Genomic DNA, 13,992 nt, shown 5'->3' on the forward strand with positions numbered 1-13,992 from the left:
TCTTGCAGTGTCCATGAGTGTATCCTTCTCCCAGGCAAAAAGAAACTAGTGTCAGATTTTTGTACCTGTAGTTCAAATGCTCCTTAGTACATAGTTCCATCCTAGGAGGTATCTAAATTGATAGTGCTGATGAGTGCTGTGAGGAACAGATGAATCAGGAACATCGTTTCAGAGATGTTTTTATATATATTTGGAGGGAGAGAAGAGACAGCTTAGTGGTTTGAGCATTGGTTTGTTAAATCCATGGTTGTGAGTTCAATTCTTGAGGGAGCCATTTAGGGATCTGGGACAAATCTGTGAGGGACGGTACTTGGCCCTGCTATGAGGGTAGGGAACTGGACTCAATGACCTCTTGAGGTCCCTTCCAGCTCTATGAGATAGGTATATGTCTTCATTTATTATTATTTGAGTCACTAGCCAATTAGACCGTCATAAGACGGGATTTTCAGGTCTCTCCTCCACGTCAGTCTCTCGTTCCATCTCTCTCTCTCTTCTCTCCTCCTCCTCCTCCTCCTCCTCAGCTCTCCTCTGTCTCTCTCTGTCACTTCTCCTCCCCCTCCTTCCTCTCACTCAGGGGACCATGGAGCCCAAATTGCTGTTTGGGCTCCTTACTCCCCGTGTTGCATGGGAGGGTGCGGAGCCCAAACGGCCGCTTGCGCCGTTTGCTCCCCCGCGGCGGCCCGGCTGATTGGCGCAGAAGTCAGCCGAGCGCCACAGTGGGAGGCGAAGGGGGGCGGGGCGGTGATGTTCACGGCCAGGGGGCAGGGCCTGGAGCCGCTGTCATGCCGCACGTCACCGCCCCGCCCCCCTTTGCCTCCCACCGTGGCATTCGGCTGACTTCTGCGCCGCTCAGCCAGGCCGCCGCGGGGGATCAAGCGACGCAAGCGGCTGTTTGGGCCCCGCACTCCCCATGCAGCACAGGCCGCCCAGAGAGAACAGCCAGCATTTCAGGCAACAGCGCCCCCCATAGGGAACAGCCAGCATTTCAGGCAACAGCACCCCCCAGAGGCAACACCAGCATTTCAGCGTTACAGACTCAGACACTGGGCTACTGTATATATGATGAGCCATATTTTCAGAATTGGACCCACTGGATACTTCAATAAAAACACCCTTTGTAGCAGCACAAATCTGGCACTAGGGGACAAGTCTCCATCTAAGTGATGGTGTACGCACAGGCAGATTCTTGCAAGCACTTTGTGTAAACTGTTAGCCCTTTGGTAGTGCTTTCTAGCTAAGGATCTCAACATGCTTTACAAATATGACCTCTGAGGCTCATCACTTCCCTGTGAGGGGGGTATATGGTGTTGTCACCGTTTGACAGACAGGAAAACAAGCCCATAACCATTGAAGCCAACATTTTCAGAAGCACAAGAGCTCACACAGAAATTGAGCCTGATTCTCAGTGGCACTCAGGTAACTTTACAGCATTCTAACACTGCTGGATGGATGTAAATGTCACCTACTATTAAAAGGGGTCTTGGTGTAACTGAGAATCCAATTCTAGGAGAAGGATTGTGCACTCTTGGGAACGGTTCAAGCATGAGAGTTTGGCTCAGAGAAGGACATAGCGATAGCTACATTCCTGTTTAAATAGTTGGAATAGCAGGCTAGGTGATTATTATTATATATTATTTGTATTGGCATAGCACATAGAGCCCTACTTGGGAAGATGAATGGGATAGTATCTCAATTCTTAGGAGCTGGGAGAACATGGAAACTGATGAGACATTCAGACTGATATAGACTGTCCTGTTCAGTTCTTGTTGGGAAAGGACATGAAAACCAATATGAACTGTGATTCATAATCTGCTTTGATTTGTAAGTTATAAAGGACACATTTACTTGAAAAGACCCACTGGGACAGGTTTGATTTATTGTGTTCTGAGCTCATAATTTATCATGTTAATTGGCCGACCAGGAAATCACCACAGCCATGCTCGGGCTTATGCTGAAACACCGAACGAAACCCATTTTTCTATGCAGACCAACTAGCAGTGAGTAATGAGGAGTCAGTAGGGCTGTGCCAAAGGTCTCTGTACATGAATAGGGAGGCTGGGACTGTGTGACTGGCTAGCACAGTGGTTCCCAAACTTTTCGGCATCACATCCCCTTTTTGATTTTTGAGAAACCCTCATGCCTGGCTCCCCCCGCCCAAAAAATAGCAGCGAAACTTGTTGAGAAGGGGGGAAAAAAAAGGAACTGACCAGGGCCAAAAAACAGTCATGGACATTTCACATGGTATTTTTTTACTGGATGGACTGGACATATTCTGGGGGGGGGAGATTGATCGGGGGGGGGGGAGCTGGGTTGCCTCACAGCCCCCCCTGGAATTTCTTCACCTTCCCCAGGGGGTGCGCACCCCAGTTTGGGAACCTATGTGCTAGCAGATGCATAGAAGAGCTTTTAAGGGATACATTGAGGATGGAGGAGCCTGAAGAGAGTTGCTTTTCCAACTGGAAAAGCCCAGAGAAGGCTACACTACATGCTGGCATGAGGATAAGAGCCTCTGACGGTCCCTTAGTTCAGAGGCATGTAACTGTCCCTGTAATGTTAAGCAGAAATCAAGGGCTCAGTCTGTTTGCATTTGGCCTGTCAGCCTTGCAATGTTCCCATGGGGGGAGTTCACAGCCCATGTGTTCTCTGCCTCTTCTGAGGGAAGGGAGCTCCCAGGTGGCTCTGGACTGCCTCCCGCTTACCATGTGCTGAGGTGGAGTCTATAAAACTAAACAATAAAATACTAGAGGCCACTGACCTACACAAGCTGCCAAACAAACCAGGATGGGCTGGAGGGAAGGGCAAGGGAAGGAGGGGGATGTTTTTGTCCCCATGCGTATTTACTCCACCTGTTAGCTGACCTTGTTTTTCTAAGCTGCCCCTTGGTTGTGCGCAGCTGTGCTGACTTGCTGCCTTATTCTGCCTGAAACTGGTGCCACTCAATGCAAAGGCCCTCTGCATCCCTCATTCTTCTCTCTGGGAACCACATGGGTTTGTCTTGTCTCTTTAGCCAGAGAACATCTCACCGCTCTTTCCATGCACCTACTGTTCTTGTGACCCCCCCCCATCTTTTAATCCCCCTCCACTACCTCTTCTTCCATTGTTGTGAGTTTTAACAGCAGATAAAGAAAAACACTTATACTTAAAATGTGTTCATTAACCAAACTCTGTGTCTTCACCTTATGTGCTTCCAAACATCTCAGAGTCCCTCTGACCACAGGAAGTACTGCTAACAAAGAATCATGTGCTTCCATCTCATTAATCCCATTGGCTGCTTTTAGTAGCAATACCCTTTGCCACTATGTCCCTCAAGCACTGCTTTTGCTCACCCTTGGGAATGTTGCAGTGTTGGATATGAGCCCTTGATGGAATCCCCCTGGCACAAGGCATTGTGATGACTTTGTTCTCTTTTGGGGCAGGTGGATCACTCCAGATTATTATACAATAAACTCTCAGAACTGTTGCGCAGTTCTAGTTCCAGATTCGAACTAACTCTTTATGGTTTTGAAATGTTTAGAAAAGGTTTTGTATAATTCAGGATTCTGGCTGGAGAAGGAGGATTTGAGGGACAATGAAAATGTTTGTTCTTAAAGTATTGCTATCTGTTAACGGAAGCAGATGTTGATGGTAGTTTTTGAGTTCAGGCTGAGTGTTCAGAGCTGTACAAACACAGTAGGAGCAGGATTGGGCTCACAGATCTGATAACGTAGAGCAGGACCAAACTACACTTCTGTTCTAGCTTGTCATTTTGTGCCCCATATCGATAAGAGTTGACAAGGAATCTAGCACCCATCATTGTGCAAAGGGTTCACAAAACCCCTTTGGTGCGTATATTATGTGTGTTTGTTTATACAGTACCTTGCATGATGGGGCCCTGACCTTACTGAAATCTCTATGCAGTACTGCAATATAAATATTTAATAACCATAAAAAAGGATGTTCTAAGAAGGCATTCAGGATCTCCTGAGAGAGGCTGTTGTTGCATGAATTTCAGATTTAAGGGATTAAATTCATTCTTGAGATAACTCCATAGACCTTGGTAGAGTTACCCTAAGGATGGTTTGGCACCTGAAAGCACTCTGAAAAGTAAGTTAATGTTTAGAAACTTGAATAAATAGGATGTTTGGATTAATCTGCTCCAGAGTGTGTGTGTGTGTGTGTGTGTGTGTGTGTGTGTGTGTGTGTGTGTGTGTGTGTGTGTGTGTGTGTGTGTGTGTGTTCGTACATATCACACTCCACAGTGCTCTCAGCTTCTAGATCTGTTACCAATGATCTAGTTTCTTCAAGATTCCTTCTCCCCAAAATACTGTGCTTGAAAGATTTCCATTGTGCCCCTCAAGTTGCTGTCCACACCGAGGCAGAGGAATGGAGGGGGAGCAGGAGGAATTTATAGGAATGAGGAGAAATACCACAACATGGTTCAAGAACAAAGATCAAATTAGTAGTGCTGTAAAAAAAAATCTTTCTCCACAGTGATGTGCTAGCACCACATCTCCAAGCCTTCTAGCATTGGCGTGACAGAGAAAAGACTGGATACCACTGTGCAGAATCACATGTCCTTGTGACTTGGGAAACTGACATAAGAACTTTCATTTTCCCCAATTTGATACCAGATTTCACATCTCTGGTTCTGTTGACTACATTAAAAGAGCTTTGTTTCCACAGTGAATTTTCTTTCTAACCCTCCACATTCCTTCCATCCCACCCTAGACTTTTTGTTGCTCAGGCTGTTCTTATTTGTAATTTTCAGTTTGAGTTAGTGATACTTAGTTTCTCTATCTGAAAAATAGGAATATTCCTCCATTACCTTCCTAGGGTATTATGAAGCTTACTTACTGTTTGTTAAGCACTTGGAATCTTCCAGAAATGTTGCCCAGTATCCAAATAACATTACTGAAGCCCTCTGGAACTGGAACATTGCTTGGACTATAAAATCACATTGTCACATTTCTTGGAAACTGCTGAATGAGGGTAAAGGTCCCTGCAGCACTAGAAAGCACAAATTGGCTATTTCTACAGAAGCTGACAACTATGTACAGTGCAAAGATCTTGTAACCACGATGCTGCCTGAAAGTAAAACTTAAAGCCACAAAAACAAGAATAAACAGAAGTCTCATCCAGTTGTGAACAAACCCACTACATTCATCATCTGGCAGTGTGAAAGTAGGATGTGGGAGAGAGAATATATGGTTTATGTGGGACTTTCCATTCATTTTGTGAATGTTTTAGAAAAATCCCTACTGTCAGGTTGACACTACTCATTAAAGTCATACAGTCCTATTAAGATGTCTGTCTAAAATCTATTTAATCTAGGTCTGGTCAAACTATCATCCAGCCCACAGAAGCATATGCCCAAATAAAATGGTTAGTCTTTAAGGTGCTACAGGACTCCATATAGTTTTTGATGAAACAGACTAACATGGCTACCCACCTGAGACTAGAGAAAAGACTGGATAGTGCACTATGCATTCTTTGTTATGTATAGTGTGTGATCTATCACCTAGATTGCAAGGTATCATTTCTGTCCCATGCGTTGGATGACTAACTTTTTAAGAAGAACAGCAATCTAAAAAACTGACAAAAGTGAACAGAGGACACTCATCTTCAAATATGTTTAACACAAGAATATGAACAACATTCATTCTGTGAGACTCCCTTTGACCCAAACGGATTCGCAGAGATGTACATGAATAGCAAATAATAAGGTAGCAACCACGATTGCTTTGAATGGCCAATCAGAATTGGAGCATATGTTCACTGATATTTTCTTGTGGTATTCAACTAAGTCAATCTAATTAATTTAACCAATCTCTTAATTTCTAAGTCACCCATCATCATGGTATCAGATACCAATGCGGAGTGAGGATGAGATGTCTGTGGTGGATTTGGTTTTATTTATGTTGCTATCCCAAATGCTGTTGCAGCTCACGGTTATCTCAGAGTAGAATTCGCCATAACAGATTAGCACACTGGTCCAGCTCGTCTGACTTCCTGTTGACAGCCAGTACCAGATGCTTTAAAGAGAAGAATTAAGCTGCCATTGCTGGCAATATCTGAAAGCCATTAAATAAGAGATGTTTGGGGTGAAAAACAGACACACACCTTTTGGCGTGGGTTGTAGTTTTATCTGTTTACTCAGGTTTTTGCTGGATAGGGAAGGGTTTAATCCTAACTTGATATACAACAATTTTCATTTTGACTGTCTCATTTTAGGATCTGTGCAGATAGAATTTTGCAAGTATGCCTACAAGTGGGAGTTGAAAAAAAAAGCTCTGTAGAAGTGCTCTGGAGTTGGAGAGGCTTGGGGAGGGAGAGAGTGGGGAACATGCTACCTATTTTGTTTTCGGAAAGCAGATATGACTCTTATCCTGGGATAGTTCTCAGGTATCCTTTTTAATATGTCTGATCAGTTATACTGTGTTGCTTGGAGGCAGAAGGGCTATTTCTTCCTGATGCCCATACACCATTAACTGATATAAGGGATTACAAAGTGCCTCTCGTAGCTTGCATAACTCCAAATGTTGTTATTGGTCATAAAATTATTCTGTCCTCTGTTTACTGCCAGCTACAGTATTTGACTCCTGCTCCAGGACACAGTCAGTTCCGCAGGCTGACTACATGCGGAGGGAAGTATTTATTTTTATTTGTTCTATTAACTTCATCTGGTGAGCTTTTGTTCTCCTGTTGTGGGACAAGTTAAAGAAGAGGAGATGGATCAGTTCTCACTAGAGCCTGCATAATAAATATCTCCTCCATTGCAGGCTAAAGGATTTTGAATTTTTTTTCTCAAATGGAAAATCTCTAAATGTGATGCAATCTACAAATCCTAAAGTTGGCAGTGAGCAGCCATTTGGGCACAAAACGCCTGTAGAATAAAGCCAAATGAAATGTACATTAGAATTCTTGGCTAATACTATAATAGCCTACAGTAGTTCTTTGAGACACAAACTCATACAGCAGCTGTGCGGTGCCCCAGAGCGTGCAGTGCGTATACCTGCAGGGGCCTCCCGGGCTGTAGCTGTTGAACTTTAGAGAGGGCACCTGCATTTCATTAGCCAGAAAAAAGAACCAAGGAGTACTGCCAAAAGTTCCTTTAATTAAAGAGCACATTCACTGTCCTTGCCTCCTTTTCCCCCTCTTTCATCTCCTGCTTCCTTTGCTCTGCCTTTAAGGCTGTTTCACATTCTGGTCCTCCAAGGATCCCTCTACTTCCCTCACCTACATCATCCATAGTGTTATCTTCCGTTTGCCAGTATCATCCAGGAGGCTTCTTGGTGACAAGAATGCAGGAACCTATGAGTATTTGCCTAAGTTTTGTAAATTCTGGTTTAGCAAAATGCCCATGAGGTGCCATTAGGAGACTCTCAGGAAAACATTCTGTCTTGTGGGATTTTGCAGAGAAGCGAATGATACCCTGCACTTGCCTGGCTCAGAAACAAACACATAAATTTTAGTTTTGAAATTCAAAGCATCTTTCTCTTCTCAGTTCCTATACTATCCTCCTTGACTGAAGCTACCCTTAATGGCCCTTCATTCACACTAGAGGTTCAAATCTGAATGCAAAGCCTTTTCTTTTGTCCTGTTACAGAGGCTGGGTTCATGTACAAATCTGGATTTTTCCCAAGTGTAGGAACTTCTAGGCAGGGGATTTGGCTGTGTTTTGTTTATATTTCTTGACCTGTTCCCCTTTACAGTTGTTCCCAGTTTGTATAACTCTCCACCTTCACCCTTTCTACCTTGTTTTGGGAAATACCAGCCCCTCTCTCTTTCCTGTTCCCATTCCAGCCCTTTAAGGGCCTGCCCTGCATCTCATTCCTCTGCTGAAATGACCCGGTGAATCAACCTGTATCAGGCCCCTGCCTAAATCAGTCAGTTACTCTCTTTGTTCCGCCATTTCCTGTTATCAAATTTTGGGGATGAGTCTTCATTTCTGTTCTGATGATTTCTATAACAGACCCAATTCTCTGCATGATAGTCTCTAGAACAGTGTTTCTTAAACTTTGTTCCTGGGCACACCGGTATGCCGCGAGGCAGTTGGAGGTGTGCCGCGGAGAACAACAGAGTTCAAAATGGCTGCCCTTAAAGGGGCAGGCATTCTGTATCCTTGGTGTTCCTCATAAAAAAAAATTATTGTTTGGTGTTCCTCGGTCTTAAAAAGTTCAAGAAGCACTGGTCTAGAGATTTTGACCTAGATCTGAACTTCCCTAAAGTTTTGCTGTGTTCAGATCTAAGAATTTGGCTTAGGCCACTATAAAGATAGAGACCAACTACAAAGTTTGGATACTGGGCCAAATTTCCCCAAATCTGGGAGTTGTGTGCAGGCTACATTTGGAGTAGTTCTAGAGAAGGGGTCAGCTGCTAGGTGCAGATCTGAATTGAAACTTTCCCAAATTTGGCAAATGTTTCTAAAATCAAAACCCCTGATCAAGCTCTAAAAATTTCTTTCCAGTTGCCCTTTCCTAAAAGACATACAGAGTCCAAAGAAACATCCTCCTTAAAAAACATCTTCCAAAAGAGCTTTATCTGTAAGTTTTGTTTCTCTATCAACCCCACTTAGGAAAGCCTGGCTCATGCTTTCTTGCCGAGCATTTGCTGTATGTATTTCTTTTCCTTCTCTCTTGGCTGTGAGCACGTTCTGCCAAACACAGAAGGGCTTTGTGAGGCAGGGAACAGCTCTAACTCCTACTGCTAGTAACATTTGCACTGCCTCCCTCTCAGAGTTGGACATTAACCACCTCTGGTGTTTCACTCTCTCCACAAAAATAGTTGTTTCTAGTAAGCTCTCGCAACCCCCCCTTTTCATCCTGTCTTTTTCACAATAGGGAGCTAATAAGCCTTTTCATTTAGCAGAGTGTGGAGAGGATCCTGTAATCAGTCGCTTTCCAAAGGGAGCTGAAAATTTCAGCAGAGTTTTCAAAAGAGAAGGGTAAGTAACAGGAACTGATATTACCTCCCCCTGCCCTCCCACTTCCCCCTTGGTAATTCCCAAGATGGACTCACTTGAAAGTTGATGATTTCCCCGTCTGATGCCATCCTTTTGCCCTTAGGTCTCTTCCTCAGCTCTCTGCAGACTGCACAGTAGCTTGGGACTCTGCAGTCTCAGGGACTCTCCAATGTTTCCTCTGGGTAGGAGAGCACAGCTGCTGAAACAGACCTGCTATTCATCTCCCTGATGTGAGACGCCCGTCTTGGCACAAGTGCACAGGGGAGAAGGGGGTGGCATACAAATTCTTTGTCTTCAAGATGCTGAATGGTCCATGGAATAAACAGCCCTCTTAGATTTGCTATGACAGTTTTGTTCACTACGTATCTCCACTAACTCCCTGAGTCCAGCTGGGCCCTGTGAGATCACTCAAGCTGGAATTCTGTGATGCAGCCATTGTACCATAGGGGTCATGGCACAGACTGTACAAAGTATTTAACAACAATCCTGAACCCTTTCTGTAGCCACAGAGCCCCTGTGTTCATATCAGGGCTATCATATGAAGATGGTTTGCAAATTAGTGGCTGAGATGGTTATGGCCAGAAAGTCATGTTCCTTTGCAGCTGCACAACATTACAGAAAAGCCCTGGAGAAACTGAAATGGAATTTCCATTCTAAACCCATTCTTAGGTACGTCTCCCTTTCTTGACCAAGAAAAAGGCATTTGGGTCTGGGATTTTTATTCCTGATCTTTCAAATGAGGTTCTCTTTCGATTTGTAGGTGAGAAGTAACCAAAAATTGTTTTAGAAAGGAAATGTACACAACCAAAATCAAGTGAAGAAGCATGAATTTAATACAAGTGGGATTCTTTACCAGAGAAAGTCAGCATAGCCCCATTGACTTCAATGGATCTATGAAACTTTACATCAACCAAAGATCAAGTGATGTTTTGTGCTTTGAAGGACAACTTCACAGATCAACAACAATGGCACAGAAAGTTTTATTTTTACTAAGAAAGAAGTCTCTCTTGTTAAGAAGCATGCTATGTAATATGTATGTAGTTAACCAGTGTTAATCACAGTTTCTATCTTCACGTCTGTGAAAGGTACTAAAGTCTCTCTCAGTGGAAACTGCTATTGTATTGATACTTCCCAGTAGAAGGCCCAGTTTGACCATGATCATGATAATATTTAGCAGTTCTGTGGCACCATTTCAAAGAACTGATGATGTTATCCCCATAAAATCCTTGTGCAGTAGATAGTATTATTCCCATTGTAGAGATAGATTAACTGAAACACAGAGGTACGTTAGTGATAAGGTCACATGGGAAGTCTGTGGGAAAGTCAGGACTAGAACCCAGATCATTTGGCTTTCAGTTTTGTGGCTTATCTCGATGAAAAACTTTCCATCCCATTTAGGATCCAGGCAATGTAGATTCTGTGTGAAAGCACAAAAAAAAAGTAAGCAGCTGTCAAAACTATTGTAATGTATGCCTGAAAGAATTAAACAATTTTTTTTGTTCTCTTAAAAGGTGAGCACTGTTTACATAAAAAACTTACCTGACAACCATTTGAAAGTCACCTGTCCATCACATGCATTCATGCACAATTCATGAGTCTCATTAGCCTGGAAGTCACTGACTATTACTTGAAACCTTTGAGGCACGGCTTGGGGGTCAGAATGCACATTTCTGAGTCCTAATCTACACTGGACTGTTATGACAGTAGCTTCCCATTTGATTTTTTTTTAATTCAATGTAAGAAGTTTTGAAAACAAAATGTAGTGTTTTGCCTTGCTTGTTATTTGGATGTAGGGATTGAAATCTCTTTCTACATTGCCTACCAGTTTCCATACAAGCATACTATTGCAAAAGGCACTAATACAAAGAATTACCTGTTCTAAATTACTTTCCTTAAAGACCTCTATAATAAGATGCCACAGTTCAGATTATATATAGGTGCAATATGTTAATGAATAATTTATGTGCCTCGAGTGTCCACCACATCTTTCAAACCTACTCCCAAGAGCTGAGGAGCGTACGTGCTATGTTTGTTCTTTGTGAGCAGGGTCTTTGGTGAACCCAGGATTCTTGACAAAGTTTTGCTGTCCTTAGGTATCTTACCTGTATCATGGTAGGCCCCAAAATAAACTGTGGTAAGAAGTGAATGAAGTATCTAACTATTAATACCAAGGTAATTTCAGACAAGACCACAAGATAAATAACAATGTGCCTTTTAAACAAGATTCTCTCAAGCACTTCTCTAAATGTAATGCAGAAATTTTTGCCGTGATCTCCAGGGAGATGTCCCAGAGAATACTATTCTTATGCTGTATTTTCAGAATATCCAGAGAAATTAAGCAAGACCTACAGTAACTCCTGTGTCTTTCTAGACAAACAAAACTAAATTAAACCCAGTTCCCAGTTTCCTCTCCCAAGATAGCATGAAAAAGTCTTTTTACAGTAGTATATTGGTAGTAACGACTCTGCAAGTTCTCAGAGGAAATCTGGAGTCAAATGTATTAAAATGACATAACTTCAACAAAATCACTCTTTGAGATTATTTTTGCATCCCTTATTAATAGCAAAGCTATGAGCTTACACATGCAGGAAAGTAGGAAAATGGGTATGTTTTCATTTAACTCTCAGAACTGTCAGGGGAAAATGAAAGTCTCAGAGGAGTAGCCATGTTAGACTGTAACTAAAAAAACTTAAAAAACAACGAATGGCTCTGTAGCACCTTAGAGGCTAACCAAAAAATGTAGATAATATCATGAGCTTTCATAGGCACAGCCCACTTCTTCAGATGACTGGAGCTAGGGGTCAGGGAACACAAATATATAGAAGAAAAAGAAGGGAGAGAGGGAGGGAAAACAGAAAAAGAAAAAAGCCCTGTCAATTAGGGTACGTCTAGACTACATGGCTCTGTCAACGGAGCCATGTAGATGAGTTTACTAGACATAGGAGAATGAAGCAGTGATTTAAATAATCACTGCTTCACTTACATCAAAATGACTGCCATGCTGTGCTGATAAGCTGTTTGGCGGCACAGCGGGGCAGTCTGGAAGCGCCGCGGTCAACAAGGGAAGCCTTTGTTGACTGTTCCAGAATGCCTCATGAAATAAGGTTTACCGAAGCAGTTGAGAAAGGCTTCCCTTGTTGACCGTGGTGCATCCAGACTGCCCCGCTGTGCTGCCAAACAGCTGATTGGCACAGCGCGGTAGCCATTTTTATGTAAATGAAGCAGCGATTATTTAAATTGCCACTTCATTTTCCTATGTCTAGTAAACTCATCTACATGGCTCTGTTGACAGAGCCATGTAGTCTAGACATACCCTTAAAGTGCTAATAGAGTAGGCTGTCGGTGCCTGATACTTAGCTTTTGATGGCATTTGGGTGTTGAATATAATGGCCAATCCAATACATGTCTTTATTCAGTCCTTGGACGAATATGTCAAATTTGCATATGAAGGCCAGTTCCACCTTCTAGCTGGTTCCTGAAATTACTTTATAAGAGGATAGCCACCTTTAGATCTATTAGTGAGTGCCCAGGGAAGTTAAAATGTTCCCCAACAGGTTTCTGTGTGTTACCATTTTGAATATCTGATTTGTGTCCATTAATCCTTTGTCGTAGAGCCTGTCCAGTTTGGCCAGTATACATGGCAGAAGGGCATTGGTGGCATTTGATGGCATATGTTACATTAATGGATGTGCAGTTATATGAGCCTCTGATGTAGTGGCTTATGTGGTTAAGTCTTTTGATCATGTTGCTTCTGTAGATGTGTGGACAGAGTTGGCACCGTAGTTTATTGCAGGGGTAGGTTCCCGGGTGAGTATGTTTGCTGGAAAGTATTTGTTTCAAGGTAGGGGGTTGTCTGTAGATGAGGAATGGCCTGTCTCCCAAGGCCTGTGAGAGTGAGGGATTTTGTTTTCCAGGATAGGTTGTAGATTGTTAATGATGTGCTGATGGGGTTTAAATGAAACTCTTCAAAGGAAACTCCCAATGTGACAGAAAAGGTATTCTGATCACTACTTCCAATTGCAAAGAGGAGTGACTATTGCTTTTTAAAATGCCTTTAATAATTACTAGAGAGAAAGGGGGTGAGGTAATATTTTTATTGGATATAAGAACGGCGATACTGGCTCAGACCAAAGGTCTATCTAGCCCAGTATCCTGTCTGCCGACAGTGGCCAATACCAGATGCCCCAGAGGGAGTGATCACAATAGGTAATCCTCACGTGATCCCTCCCCTGTCACCCACTTCTAGAGAAACAGAGGCTAGGGATGCCATTCCTACCCATCCTGGCTAATAGCCATTGATGGACCTAATCTACATGAATCTATCTAGCTCTTTTTTTAACCCTGTTAAAGTTCTAGCCTTCATCGCATCCTCTGGCAAGGAGTTCCACAGGTTGACTGTGCACTGAGTGAAGAAAAAATTCCTTTTGTTTGTTTTAAACCTGCTGCCTATTAATTTCATTTGATGACCCCTATTTCTTATGTTGTGGGAATTAGCAAATAACTTTTTCTTATTCATGACTGGTATGGAAAAAGTGATTTTATAGACCCCTATCATATGCCCCCTTTGTCTCCTCCTCTTTTCTAAGCTGAAAAGTCCAAGTCTTTTTAATCTCTCTTCATATGGGACCTGTTCCAAACCCCTAATCATTTTTGTTGCCCTTTTCTGAACCTTTTCCAATGCCATCTTCTGTTGGTGAAAAAGACAATCTTTCAAGCACCACGGCTTTTCTTCACAAGCAGCATGGCTGCAACACTGCAAATATTTAATAATTAACTATCATAAGAGAATCTGACATAGTCTTGGTGTGAAGGCATGCAGTAGAGTACATAAAACGCTGCATAGAGTTTGAATGCCCTGGAATGACAAGAGATTTCCAGCCTTGATTGTTGGAGTAACTCATCGTGAATGAATAGAGTAAAAGAGAGTACTTGTTATACGCACTTGAGCAGACGAAAGGGAGTTCAATGGGAAAAGAGTCTCTAAAGAGAAGAGAGCAGTGTGAGGTAACTGTGGAGCTGTTTGCAGTTAGCAGCCAGATTGTACTGAGCTC

General features: G+C 42.8%; 1 protein-coding gene across 1 annotated transcript in view; it reads right to left on the reverse strand.

The window, feature by feature from the left end:
• NINJ2 (ninjurin 2) overlaps positions 1 to 9,292 on the reverse strand; it is a 72,871-nt gene extending 63,579 nt beyond the window's left edge. The window contains exon 1 of the mRNA XM_006135440.5: positions 8,998 to 9,292. Coding sequence (XP_006135502.1) covers positions 8,998 to 9,030 — 33 coding nt within the window. The 5' untranslated portion in view covers positions 9,031 to 9,292. The remainder of the gene's footprint in view (positions 1 to 8,997) is intronic.
• Between the last annotated feature and the right edge of the window lie 4,700 nt (positions 9,293 to 13,992).

The sequence above is a fragment of the Pelodiscus sinensis genome, chromosome 1 (genome assembly GCF_052426305.1).
Source record: "Pelodiscus sinensis isolate ZL-2025 chromosome 1, ASM5242630v1, whole genome shotgun sequence".
NCBI classification, from domain to species: Eukaryota; Metazoa; Chordata; order Testudines; family Trionychidae; genus Pelodiscus; species Pelodiscus sinensis.